The sequence below is a fragment of the Rhea americana genome, unplaced genomic scaffold, assembly GCF_003343005.1.
Source record: "Rhea americana isolate MKP2758 unplaced genomic scaffold, rheAme1 scaffold_110, whole genome shotgun sequence".
NCBI lineage: Eukaryota > Metazoa > Chordata > Aves > Rheiformes > Rheidae > Rhea > Rhea americana.
This window is the reverse complement of record NW_028185151.1, coordinates 2025532-2037959: the sequence shown is the minus strand read 5'-3', so window position 1 is coordinate 2037959 and position 12428 is coordinate 2025532. Positions and strand designations below refer to the sequence as shown.

The following is a 12428-nucleotide window of genomic DNA, read 5'->3' as shown; positions in this document are numbered from 1 at the left end:
TTTTCTGTCAACAGTCCATAAAGCACACAGGATTTGCTGTTTTGATTCGACATGTTGTGCAAACCTATGCAATGCGAGCCTGAAAGGTTCAGAAGACTTGGGCTAGACACTTACTTGTATCAGGATGAATTAAAACAGGGGATGCAAGAGGATGAAGATGTTAGTTCTTTTATAACTTGTACGGGCAAGAAATTCTGTAGCAATGTTCTTAATGATTGAAAAATAAAAACCTTCCAAAATGGGCCTGATTTCAAACAGCACTGCCCTTGCACAGTCCATATGGCATAGCACTCTGCCAATTAATAATTTTCTTCCATACTGTGCTTTTTAACCTGTTTCTTTCTAACAACAACAGTTGAATTATAAAACACAATGTATTTATTTCTTATGGGAAAATACATTTGGTAGTGTTCAGTGTCAGTTCAGTATCAGAAAGGGAAGATTAAATCTAGATGTTTTTATTTCTTGACAACCATCATTCATGACCTGGAATTTCTGGTAYGTCTTTTGCTTCCTCTTATTTTCTGTAAAGTATGACAGCCTGACTTAGTGGTAAAATTCTCCTCCTAAGCAAGCCAGAAGTAACTCATGTGGGGACTCTCTTGGAGCTGAATCATTCCTTTGTTACTGTTGTTCTGTTCCTTGGATTCTCACTTTTTTTTTTTTTTTTTTTTTTAACTCTGGTCGTGTGGACAGGCTCTTGCAGATCTAATTAGTGTTTTGAGGGTGCTCTAAGCTTAGGCTGTGTGTTATTTTTCTTTTTCTCTTCATCAGAACAAAGCAAAATCACTCAGTCGCTCAGACCATTAGCTACTTCCTCTCTATAGTGGGGATATTAACCGCCTAMGCTATTCCAGCTAGGAGCAAGGGCAAGGGTGTTGGTTTTCTTTTTGTATCTTCGCTCCAGATCGTATCTTTACAGTCTTGGATTTCTGATCATATTACTGAGAGCCTAGAACATGGAGCAGCCACATAAAATCTGTCTCTCCACTGGAGATCAGGAGATTGTGATACTGATTTATGTTTAATCTGAACAAAAAGTCCAGAAATCCCTTCTGTGTTCAAATTCATTTGCAGTCTTCCAACTTTTGCCTTTTGATTGGGGGCTCTTAAGAGTATAGTCTTCTTACAAGAAATGTGACAGACAATACTTTAGAGGTCAGTGGAGTTATTCTCATAAGAGGGTTATTAATCCAAGCAAAGGTTAAGTGATCAGCCCCAACTTCAGCACTGCAGAGAAGCTCTCCTAGTTTGGCTTGGAACTCTTCAGTTACACGTGATGACTGTAACCTTTTTGTAAACATAGAGTTTATTCATGTTTTGGAAATACCCTACGTTTATGTGGTAATTCTAATGAAAGTATACAATTGAACCTTTTACTGTTACCCCAAATGAAGCACATTAATAGAGGACAAAAACAGTAGAACTTAACCTGGTCAATTCAGTCAGTGAGACATAGATTAACAAAATGCTGCGAAGTTTATCATTTCTCAAGTAGTCTTCTTCAGAGTTGATTGAGTTTCACAAGCTTTGGTTTGTGAAACTTAATTATATGCATCTATATGACCTGGCAGTGAATTAAAATGCTTCTCCTGTTCCTGTTGCCTTGTGCTTAAATGTGTTGTGTGGCCCAGTACTGCAGCTTTGCTGGTGTGGGTAACTACTTGAATCTGTGCAGTGCCCTAGGAACTGCTTTGGGCTTTCCAGAAGCACATACAGCAATCCTGAGTGCCTGATTTCAGAACTAGTACACTAAAAATACTTCCCATTAACGTGTGCTTTGATGTAGTTCTACCACTTCTTCCTTTGTGAGCTAGGTGTAAATTTTTAATACTGCTTTTGGTGTTATATCATCTTTCCTTTTTTAATCTAATACTGACCTGTTAGTATAGTCTTTATCATCTATCATAGTATGCTTTTTTAGGGGTCTGAACTGGCATGGGTACACAGCAAACCTGCTAGAACTGTATGAAGGTCTAAGCTAAATCACTGGTGATGTTCATGTTCAAAAAAAGGCTTATGGCAACATTTGAATGCTTGTATTGCAGCAGGTGATGGTAAGGAAATGTGTAGTCATGTGAGTGGTTGCGTGTGTCGTTTGCCTGTAGCCTCAGAGGCAGAGGTAAAACAGAAGCAAAAATACAAAACTAGTTTTGTGTAAGATGCTACACCAGAGAGCAGGTGCAGGTTACACAGCGCGTATAGGAAACATGCCGTTCCCTTTACATAATGAAGTTTTATTGCTACATTTTTGACCTGACTACATCTGCTTGGTTGTCCCACCTGGAGTCCTCTATCATAACATCTTGGTCTTTCTAGCTGTGGAAAATGTGTGCAGACCTCTCACCACCTCTGTTTTCTTTTTGCAGTTTGCATGCTGCCACTGTTGCTCACCTTTGGGGACCCCTGCTGTAATACAGGATGCCACCCTGGGACTGGGTTCAGTACATCACTCATTACATGCTTTCTGAGAGCATTGAGTAAGCTCAATGCTTTTAAACCTAGATGCAGAGAGGAACTCAGACTTTGTTTTCTTCAGTGCATCTGGGCATTAATTTCTATGCAAGTGCCTGCATAGCCAAATAAATGTGAGACTGTGCACAGTTTGCGTATCTTGTCAGCTTAAATTTTACACAGAAAATAGTAATTGGCTCCTTGACAAACTAGTCTCTTCTCTCATCATTATTGCTGCTTGTTATCTTTGCTGATTGAATTAAAGCTAGCATGAGGATGCTTGTGCATGTTGCCCTTCTGTTCTCATTTGACTGTGCAGGCACTTCCTGTATTTCAGTTTGCCTTTTGTGAAGTAGGGAATTGCAGCATTTTCCTACCCGATTAAAGATTGAGAGGCATTGGCACTACAGGGTCCTAAATGTGTATATGTATATTCATGGAGAAAGAATCACACAGTCCAAAATACTTTATTTTTTATTATTATTATTTTTTTAATTCTGTGTGTCTTTCCGACTTGATAACTTGTCTCTGGCCATCTGTGTCCAAAGTAATGAAGTCCATTGAATGTTCTAAAAATAATCAGATACTTCACGGGCTTCTGCATTGCTGGTGCTGTTGAATGTGCCATTGTCTGTGTGCATGGTTTTAGGAAGTGATGCATATGTTTGGAAGATTATGGCCCTAGAGCCAACAGGCAGCGGTTTTGGATGCTTACCCAAGTGCAGAACGAGCAAAGATAATGCTTTGTACCTAGCTGTCTCGTAACAAAGCAGGCTACTTAAACTGAAAGATGCAATTATTTGTGCCTGAGAAATGAGAGAGGAGAGAGGAAAAACAACTGAAAATTACCGATGAAATTATCAAGCTCTTTGGAGGACTTAGGATGCTCTTTTGACGAATTTACTCATTTCTAACATTCCCCCTGAATTTCCCCCCATTGTAAAAACTTTCATTGATCTGTTATTGCATGTGAGATGGCTGTGCATTTTACCTTATTTTTTATTTGAGAGTTTTTACCAGAGTACATTTATGTTGCTTTTGTTCTGTGATAACATTTCAATTTTTGAGTGTTCATCTGTTCTGAACAGAATTTTGCTTTGTTTTTGTAGTTTTCCTTGTTGGGGATGAGTACTCCTTTCATCGCCAGCAAAAGGCCGGGGCAGAGCTGATATTCCCCTGGGTGGATCAATAGATCATGGGAGGGGAAGAGAATGGATGGAAGGAGCAGCCATCGCCTCTCCGGCAGGGTGAGGTCCCGCAGGGCAGATCTTACTTCCCTCTGCTGATCCTCTGCTTTCTGGCTGATCATATTTCAGTGAGGTGAGGAGAGCCCCTGCTCTTCCCACCTCCCTACATCCCATGGGTCCCACTGCCCTCACGTCCACGGGTTTAATAGTATCTCAGTACTCTGTGGTAACTTGATACTTAGTATGAGCTTGGGAGGCTCAGATATGGTCTGTCATGTACACACCATAAAGTGTGTTTACCCGTCAGTACRGACAAAGTAGACTGAGGAGGAAAAATGGTTCCTCTTTGAAGTCTTAGTTTGCTATAAAGGTGATAATCGTGTGCTTTTGAAAGGTTTATTGTAAGTTTAAAAGGAGTATGGAAAAAAGCCAAGGTTGCTGATGAGCTTCTGAGGACCCATCCAAAGCAAGGGGGGTAGGGTGATGAAGATGTACCCAAATTTTCAGGAAACATGCAGTACCTTCATATAGACTGGACATCTGGACAGAGTAATTTGTTTTGATACTGTTCTTATCCTACTACCAGGTAGATTTGTGTCCTGCAGAAGACTGCAACATTCATTAACTTGCAGAGACAGCTCCTGGATAAACCGTTACTCTATTTATAAATCCAAAGTTGTAGCAGGCAAATTTTCCATTTAAAGAGTGTTGTTGCATAGTGACCATTACTGTAAGACTCTGTAGGGGCATAGAGATCAGAGAGAGCAGATTCTTTGTGGTGTACTGATTGTATTCAAAATTAATGAGTAAGAAAAAGTGCATTTTGAAGCAGCAGACTTTGATTGCTGTGGACTGGTGGTCCATATATGTGGAGAGAAAATTATGGCATGTGTTACAGGTAGAATGTAGTGTAATATATTCTCTAACTTTTCCAAATAGGTTAATCTGTTTTTAGTACATTATCTCTTTTGGTGACATGTAGCAGTTTATACCTTATGATCTTTTAATACAGAAAAAATAATGGGAACTGATTATGTCACAGAATAATTTTTCTGCTTTTTATATATGTAATTTATATGGCTTCAATTTCTTTGTTGTAGACTAAAATATTCAGTAGTAACTTCTAGTTTAAACTTAAGTCTGGAGTAGTGAAGAACGCTCAAGAAATTAAACTTGCTCTGTGCATGGGCACAGGCCATCGAGGTAGGCTGAATATATATTGGAGATTAGAAGAGGATAAAACGATCTTGGTCGGATTCTTTAGGAGCAATTAGTGCGGGACAGCATTAATTGCAGTAATTGCCAAGCAGTTCTGAAAATCACGCCTTCTGGTTTACAAATCCCTTTCTACTGCATTCTGCAAAGTTGCTATGATTCTGATGTCATAAACAAACAAAAACCTGATATTTATTTGCTTATCTAAAGATGTTTTTACATTGTTTGCAGCATTACTGAGGTCTCCTTTTGGGTGTTTTTTTAACTTCTCAGAAAATGTTTCCTACTCCACTCTTTCTCCAGGTAGCTACAATTCACCTGGAAAGCAGGTTGTTGGTCCGTCATGTTTCTCCCTCTCTATTTGTTTAATGGTTCACAACAATCAAACCTGTGTGCAGAACATAGATTACTCTTTTTTCAATACTTTAAACTTTCTAATTTCTCACTATTTAACAAAATTGTTATGAAGAGAACATTATATGTTTTTCTAATTTTAGTGTTTGTCGTGGATGTTTCTGAACCTGCTTTTTATCTTCCTCTCCAAAATGCAGGTGAAACCAAGAACAGGTTTTGGTACAAACTGTTTAACATCTGGCAAAAGATTTTAATCCTTCTGGGGCTTTAAAACTTGCTACTGGTCTTTGGATTACCTCCTTTGCAGATGCCTCTCTTCTGCTGGAGAAGCTGGCTCAAGTGCATTTATTTTATTTTTATTTTTTCTTACTGTATACTAAATTGATACCACATGGCAAGCATTCACTAGTTAGTTTTACATTGCTTTGTCACTGGGTCAGCTGCATTTCTACTACCCTATAAGTGTGTATAGATGTTGTTGACATGTTGATTTATGAACTTCCTGTTTTAAAAATGTTATATGCAGGGGACTCTGCCTGGATATGAGGTACTGAACGGAAAAAGAGCATAACGGTTGGCCGCCCACCTTGCCCATTAAACTGTACATAATGGAGACCAAAGAAGAGAAGAAGGAACGAAGACAAGGCTATTTTGCTCGGTAAGATTACGGATTTTATTTCAATGCYGTTTAAAATACGAAACTCATCACTCCGCCTTATTTGTGAGGCTTTGTAATTTTTAAAGCACATATAATGTGGTAGGGGTTTTATTTTTATGAATCCAGAGAGAGCTTTCTTTGTTCCAGTCCCTAGTGTTGGAGTGGTGATTTCCTCTGAGCAACAGAGATAAATCTGAGTTATAAGTGTTACAAATGGTACAAAACTCTTCCTGGACAGTGAATTGCAAATTGCATTGAATTTGAGCTTCCAGCGTCCAGTTTCTGACAAATGTGTCTAAACATACCTAAGCACAAATGTATCTAAATGTAAAGTTTATCCAATTTGAAATTAAATCACAGATTAAGTAATATCTCACAGGAGAGTTAAGTGAGCTTAAAAAAAAAGGTGACTGTGATAATGGGCTAAGTTGCCTACATTGTTTTTATCCATAATAAATGATGCAATCTTTTCTGTCAGTCATTTTTATCATTTGGAATTCATGGTTGGTGATTTTTTTTTAAAGAAATAACTGGTGTTGATTTCTTAATAACTTGTCTTTTTTAATTTGATATTTTTGTAGTCATCTTTGAGCTCTGATGTGCAAGAGAAACAAAAGCTCATTTATGCTCTATATGGGACAAGGGTGGAAGCTTAGTATAAAAAACTTCCTTGGCTGTTTTCAAGATGAAATTCAAAGATGGCTTCTGCAGCATTGAGAAGGAAAGCCACGTGTTCTCTCCACTCTGTATTAAGTAACTATTAATGCAACTGCACTAAAACACTAGTCTAGATGTGTTACAGACACTTAGAGAGGTAGGTGCCCACCTTGAAAAAGTAGCTGAGGAGAAAAGTTGGAGCACTTCTTCTTTGCTGTTGAGGATATAAGGATGGTTAAAGACTGAATTTTGTGTTGAAGGACATCTGTTAATTGTGGGTAACTTGCTTTTCATCCAGAAAAATGCTATTATGTTGGTGGAAAGAAATATGATTTTGTATTTGAGAAAAGAAAATAAACAATGGCACCTATAGCAGAGAAGGTATCGAGTAGGATAAAACTGAAGTAGCTAAAGAGATTGCACTAAGGAACAAGTAATTTATTGTTAAGGAAGATTTGTGCTTCAAGAGATGTCAGAGTAAGATACTTCGGTGTTGAAGAGAATATTTTGATCTGCGAGTGATAATGCTTTCTAAAAGCTGTCTGCTAAACAAATTGAAACTACCTCAAAAGGCTTTCAACAAAGTGCCTCTTGACATTTTATTTAATTTATTTTTGCAGATTTTGTCTCGTCTTTGGTTAGTCCCTTCTAAAATTCACAGGGGCAGCATGTCCTATACGAGCACAGAACACTAAGTTGAGAAGACCTGAATCTAGCACTTAGGCGCTATGCGCCTCTTCCCTCTTTGCTTATATCTGTCTCCTTTATCTAGGTTGCAAGTCTTAAATGCAGTCTGCGCACTAAACAAATCTGTGTATTGTTTCTACAAGAATGCTACTGGAGACCTGCAAGTGCTGTTTTAATAGAAACTAAAATAGGTCAGAAGATACAATGCCCAGCTTACATTCATATACATTGTCTGTGTATGCAGTTAGGGACAGAAGCAGAAACAGATTTACATTTCCTCGATTTTACTCTAGCATCTTAAGTCTAGCTTACTTCCTCTAGTAAACAGGTGTCCCAGCAGCTTGCAGATAGATAAATGCTTCAACACCATACAAATGTCATACAAGTAACTGAACATAGTAGTAATACAAAGGGAGTTGTCCCTACTGAGTCTTCAAGCTTTTTAAAATGTAACTTTCTACTAGATTTAGGCAGAAGTTTCAAATGTAGGTGCCTGACGTTGACACACCTAGATATTTTAATTCAGTGAGTATTTTGATTTCACTGTCAATTTTGGATGTTTAGTATTTCAGATTCTGAAACACTTGTTCTGTCCTCAAGTTTGAGCACTCAGATTTGGTAATTTTAGCCTTACTTATTTTATGTGGTTCTTCAGGTATCTTTGTCCTGCCAGCTTGATTTCATCCTTTTTTAAGCCAGGAGCAACCTTGGCTGATTCTCCAACACTTGCACCACTGCACTTTCATTACTACTGCATTACTGTTTTTACTATTGTGCTTTGTGAGCCTAGGATGACAAATATTTACAAAATCTAAATTTATGTACAGTAAATATTCCTATGGGACAAATACTTTTCTCCCTCTTATGGTGATCTTGTTACTTCTACCTGTGATCAAATTAAGGAGAGAAAAAAGATATTTATGCTTGTGGGAGAAGACTACTGCTTGCCATGAGGGAATGGAGAAAGGATCCCTCTCTTGGCTAGCAGAAGAGACTAAACCATGCTGCATGTCTGGAGAAAGGGGGAAAGGGCTGTGTTCCACTCTGCTGAGAAGGATTCTGCTTAGATTATATTAGAAAGGAYAAAGCTTGTACACTTAGTGCTGCTGAAGTAAAATGTTTTGCAGCTAAYTTGTGGGCTTTGCTCATGAAAATACATGAGTTTCAATGGAAGACTTCACATAAGGGAAAAGGTTATTATGGTATTAACAGGAACAAAGACATTAACAGAAAAATGGGCGATGAGTGCGTCTGCTGGATTTTTACTTCAAACCTATAATGGTCTGTACTACTCTTTCTMTTAAGCTCCTGCTACCAGAAACTTCAGTTTTCTGTCAGCAGAGCAAGGGAGCGTGTGGGCACCAACAGCGGGACAAGCATCTGCTTTGCTGCCCGGCTGGTATACAAAGCTGACTGACTTCCCATCAGAGGGCAGCTCTTGGTCTTCAAGCTAATGTCATTCTTGGCCCCTCTAGGAAAGCTTTGGATAGGGGTGACACTTAGTGTCTGATGGATCATAGTAGCAATCATTCGAAAGCCTCAATTTGAGAATCCCCAAATATTTTAAGTGGTTACTATGGTAGCAGTAATCTGCTGACAAACTAGCTCCTGAATTGCTAGAGAGGAAGCAAAGTTCTCATGGGAAYGACCGTCTGCGTTTTCTTCCCCCAGCTTCAGTGTTTCAACAGTTATCCTTTTGAACAACTTAAACTTCCTCTATAGGTGAGATCTCGCTAGCCGTCGCGTCTTTCCACTTGGGATCTTGCATTCTCAGTGCCTCACTTTTTTTTCCTTTGGAGGAACAGCACTCTTCTCACAGGTCTCCACCTCACCTCCTGGGAAGTGAATCTGAAATAAACCTTCACCATCCATTTCTTTTTCTAACCAAATGCTCCTCTGCCCTGCATGCCCTGTGGTAAAGGGCTTGCTTTTGCCTAAAAGGCCTGGCAACTGATTTAACTTGAAACTTTTTGAGTAGAAATGTCTACAAAACTTTTTTTTTAAGACTAATTTAAATTCCTTGTGCAGATAAGATGTTACAGCTTGTGGGAGTTTAACAGGCAAGCAGTAAGAATATAACAGTTAACATGCAGGCATAAGCTTATACAAGAAGTCCTTATCTGAGACTGCTACTCCTATTTGAAGACTATTCTATATAGTTGTTTTTTTTTTTTTTTTTTTTTTTTTTTTTTCCTAATTCTTCAAACCTTGTTTTCAGGCTCTTCTGTTTACTTCTGTGTCATTAGCTTCAAAATGGACCAATATTACTCCAGCTCTTGCAAGGAACTCTGTCTCCTCTTGCTCTGAAGTCTGTCCTGGTGTCCAGCAAGTCAGAAAATAAATGGTACAATGTAATATAGATGTACAATGGCACATCTATGTGTATGAGCTACCCACTTACTGTTGCTTGACTGTGACATTTGGTTCCTTTTATTGTGGTTATGTTCCCACAACAACTCRCTCTTTTCCTTTATCTGTGCTTCCTTTATCTTCCTTGTGTTTTTACAGAATGGAGAACCTCTTTGCCTCTCCCCTGTCTGTTAYGTAGGTTCTCCATTGCAGCATAAATTCGGTGGTAACATTGTGTGAACTCAGGGGGATTTCAGCGTGTGGATGATTTGGGATGACATTATGTAAAAGTAATTCCTGGTAAATGAAATAAAAGCTGAAACTTAAATAATCCTGATTTTTGGTGTAATGAGGAATAGTATGAAAGCAATTAATTAACAAAGTAGCTGCTACAKCTACAGTAGCAGTGCTGTCCTGTTATGCCTTCTGAAAAAGACTCTCATCATTTAAAAAAAAAAAAGGGGGGGGGGGCAGAACAACCTCCCCTCCAAACTTAGTGTCCTTTTTAGTTATATATTCTAGTAATACTGATTATTTCTTGTAGAAACCTAGTTCCTTTCATGTCAGGAACGGTTTTTAAAACAAGTCTAAAATAAATAACTATTAAAAATCTAAGTAAATTTACAAAGAAATTACCAAAATAAGTGATATGTCATATAGAAAGAATTGCCTTGGATGTAAACTGATGGTCTGGTATACTGAATGTGCAGTTTAAAACTGGAATTGTTTTGCATACATAGTTCTATGATGCTGAATATATTTGGACAAGAAGTTCTTGGAGATGAGAAATCACAAGGGAAGAATTTGATGAGTAGGTTGGTGAAAGAATGACAAAATAGGCTTTTTAAAATTTTCTTTATCTCTTAACCTTCATCACTGTGAGTTAGGCAGCATTTCCCGTGCTCTCTATGATCTATTGTCACTATGTCAAGTAGCTCTGAACCACTTTCTTATCAGAGAACAACAAATAAGTAAATGCTATATTTGGAAAAAAAAAACTTTTTTACAAGTAGGCTGAGATTCTTGCATTAAATTATTAATAACTGGGGAAAATAATGAATGCTTCTAATTTGTGGTGACCTTAATCTGAAGAAAGCTATATTGAGGTGTACATTAAAAGTAGCATTTCTTTTGAATCACATTTCTATTTTAGGTTCTTAGGAGAATTGTGAATTTTAGCTCACAGATGATATAAATGTCTGGGACATGCTCCAAAGACCAATTGAGTAGGCGGGACTTCCATTAGCTCCTGCTTTACTCAGTTGGAACCTAAAGCCAGTTGTAAAACCTGATATGCACTTCATTCTGCCTTATGATGTGAATATTTAAGGAAAATAAAGAATCTTACAATATGTTTGAGTTTAATTTAGATTCATGGTGTTGATATTTAAAGTTACCTTCATACAATTTAAGATTTGTGTATTAAACCTTAGATTTAAAAAGAYAGAGATCAGTGTTAAGTATAGTTATCATTTATTTGACACTAGTATTTTATTTGCAATTTTTTCCTACCTATTTGCTTTTTTGCTACCAAAAAGAAATACAAGAAACAATACAACAAATTGTATGCAATGTTCTGCTAACATTAGTTGTTTACAACCTAACCTTAGCTTTACTTTTAAACATTAACAGCCCATTACAGTAGGAATGATTATAGTTACTGAGTTGTAAACAGCTAGAGTCTGGAAAGACTAGCTGGGGAAAGAATCATATGTACTTTTCATGTTCTTATAGTCCTCCCTTAGTAGTTTTTTGTTTTTTGGCTACCATTGCAGATGAGATGCTGAGCTGCATGGTCTGATACAGTATAGTCACTCCGTAGATCATTTTTTTGCATATTACAAATCAACAGGTTTATAAGCTTCCCAAAGAACTTTGGATTTTTTCTCTCTTTTTTTATTGTCACATTCARTATTTCTGTACTTGATATTTTCATTCCTGTGGTTGTTAAGACAGAGGAAAATGGTGAAATGAGAAGAACATAGTGGGCATGGAGAGGGAAAGGGGGAGAAGGGAGGATATCAGTGCCACCTAGGAAGAAGGGAAGCCCAGGTATGAAATAAATGCACAAACATACTTTTCTTGACAGCATGCCCATTCATGAGACTTTATCATAGGCTTTTCTGTTAGAGATCTTTTTTTGTTGGCCGAACTTACTATATCGCCGCAACACTCTTCAGATGTTGGGTACTACTCAGGTTACTTCTCCAGCAATCATCTCCTTGCCGTTGTTACTGCTTTGCTGAGACAGAGTTGATATTTATTCAGCTTTCCATTAGCACTCTCTATTTATTTTTGCTTTTAGAAGGAAAAGTTTCCAAGCATTGTTTTTAAAACAAACCATTGTGGAGGTTTATCTTGGGTGTGAGGAATATTCAGGCCAAGATCCTAGAGATGCTTAAAATTTATAAGTGACTCTAGGAAATAACTCTTTGTTTCAGCTCATCTGTATAAGGGAAATTTCTTAGTTCTGCTTCCAGACAGAAAAACATTACCTCAGAATCCTGTTATTGAAACTAAAAATCATATTATATTTTACTCCCATTGTTTTGACCAATAACATATTTGCCAGAGGCATTCCATTTTCTAAGAAATAGCTGAAGATACCACATCTTCAGATTTATAGGGTGCAAAACAATGTTTGCCCTGTGTTTTAGGGGTGCAGGTGTGTGTGATGAGGGATAGTGATTTTATATGTTGGATATTGAGAAAAGTTATAAAATATTTTCCAGGTCACACACTATTGTGATTAGGCTTCTAATTACTTCAGAGAGGGGTTTCAGTATTTTTAGCAGACTTTCCACCTGCTGCTGTATAGGTTAGTATTTCTTTTTCTTTCTTTCCTTTTTTTTTTTTTTTTTTTTTTT

General features: G+C 37.6%; 1 protein-coding gene across 10 annotated transcripts in view; it reads left to right on the top strand.

Annotated features, from left to right (window-relative positions):
- The window catches only part of NCOA7 (nuclear receptor coactivator 7), a 97851-nt gene that overhangs the window by 21559 nt on the left and 63864 nt on the right, over positions 1 to 12428 (top strand). For 7 of the 10 annotated variants that reach the window (XM_085314213.1, XM_085314260.1, XM_085314275.1 and 4 more), the window contains one exon: positions 5737 to 5868. The exons of 1 other annotated variant lie outside the window; for it this stretch is intronic. In XM_085314213.1, the coding sequence (XP_085170339.1) occupies positions 5819 to 5868 (50 nt within the window). In that variant the 5' untranslated portion in view covers positions 5737 to 5818. Of the gene's footprint in view, positions 1 to 3563; positions 3702 to 5736; positions 5869 to 12428 lie in introns of all 10 variants that reach the window. 2 more of the 10 variants (XM_085314222.1, XM_085314246.1) reach the window with 1 other exon arrangement.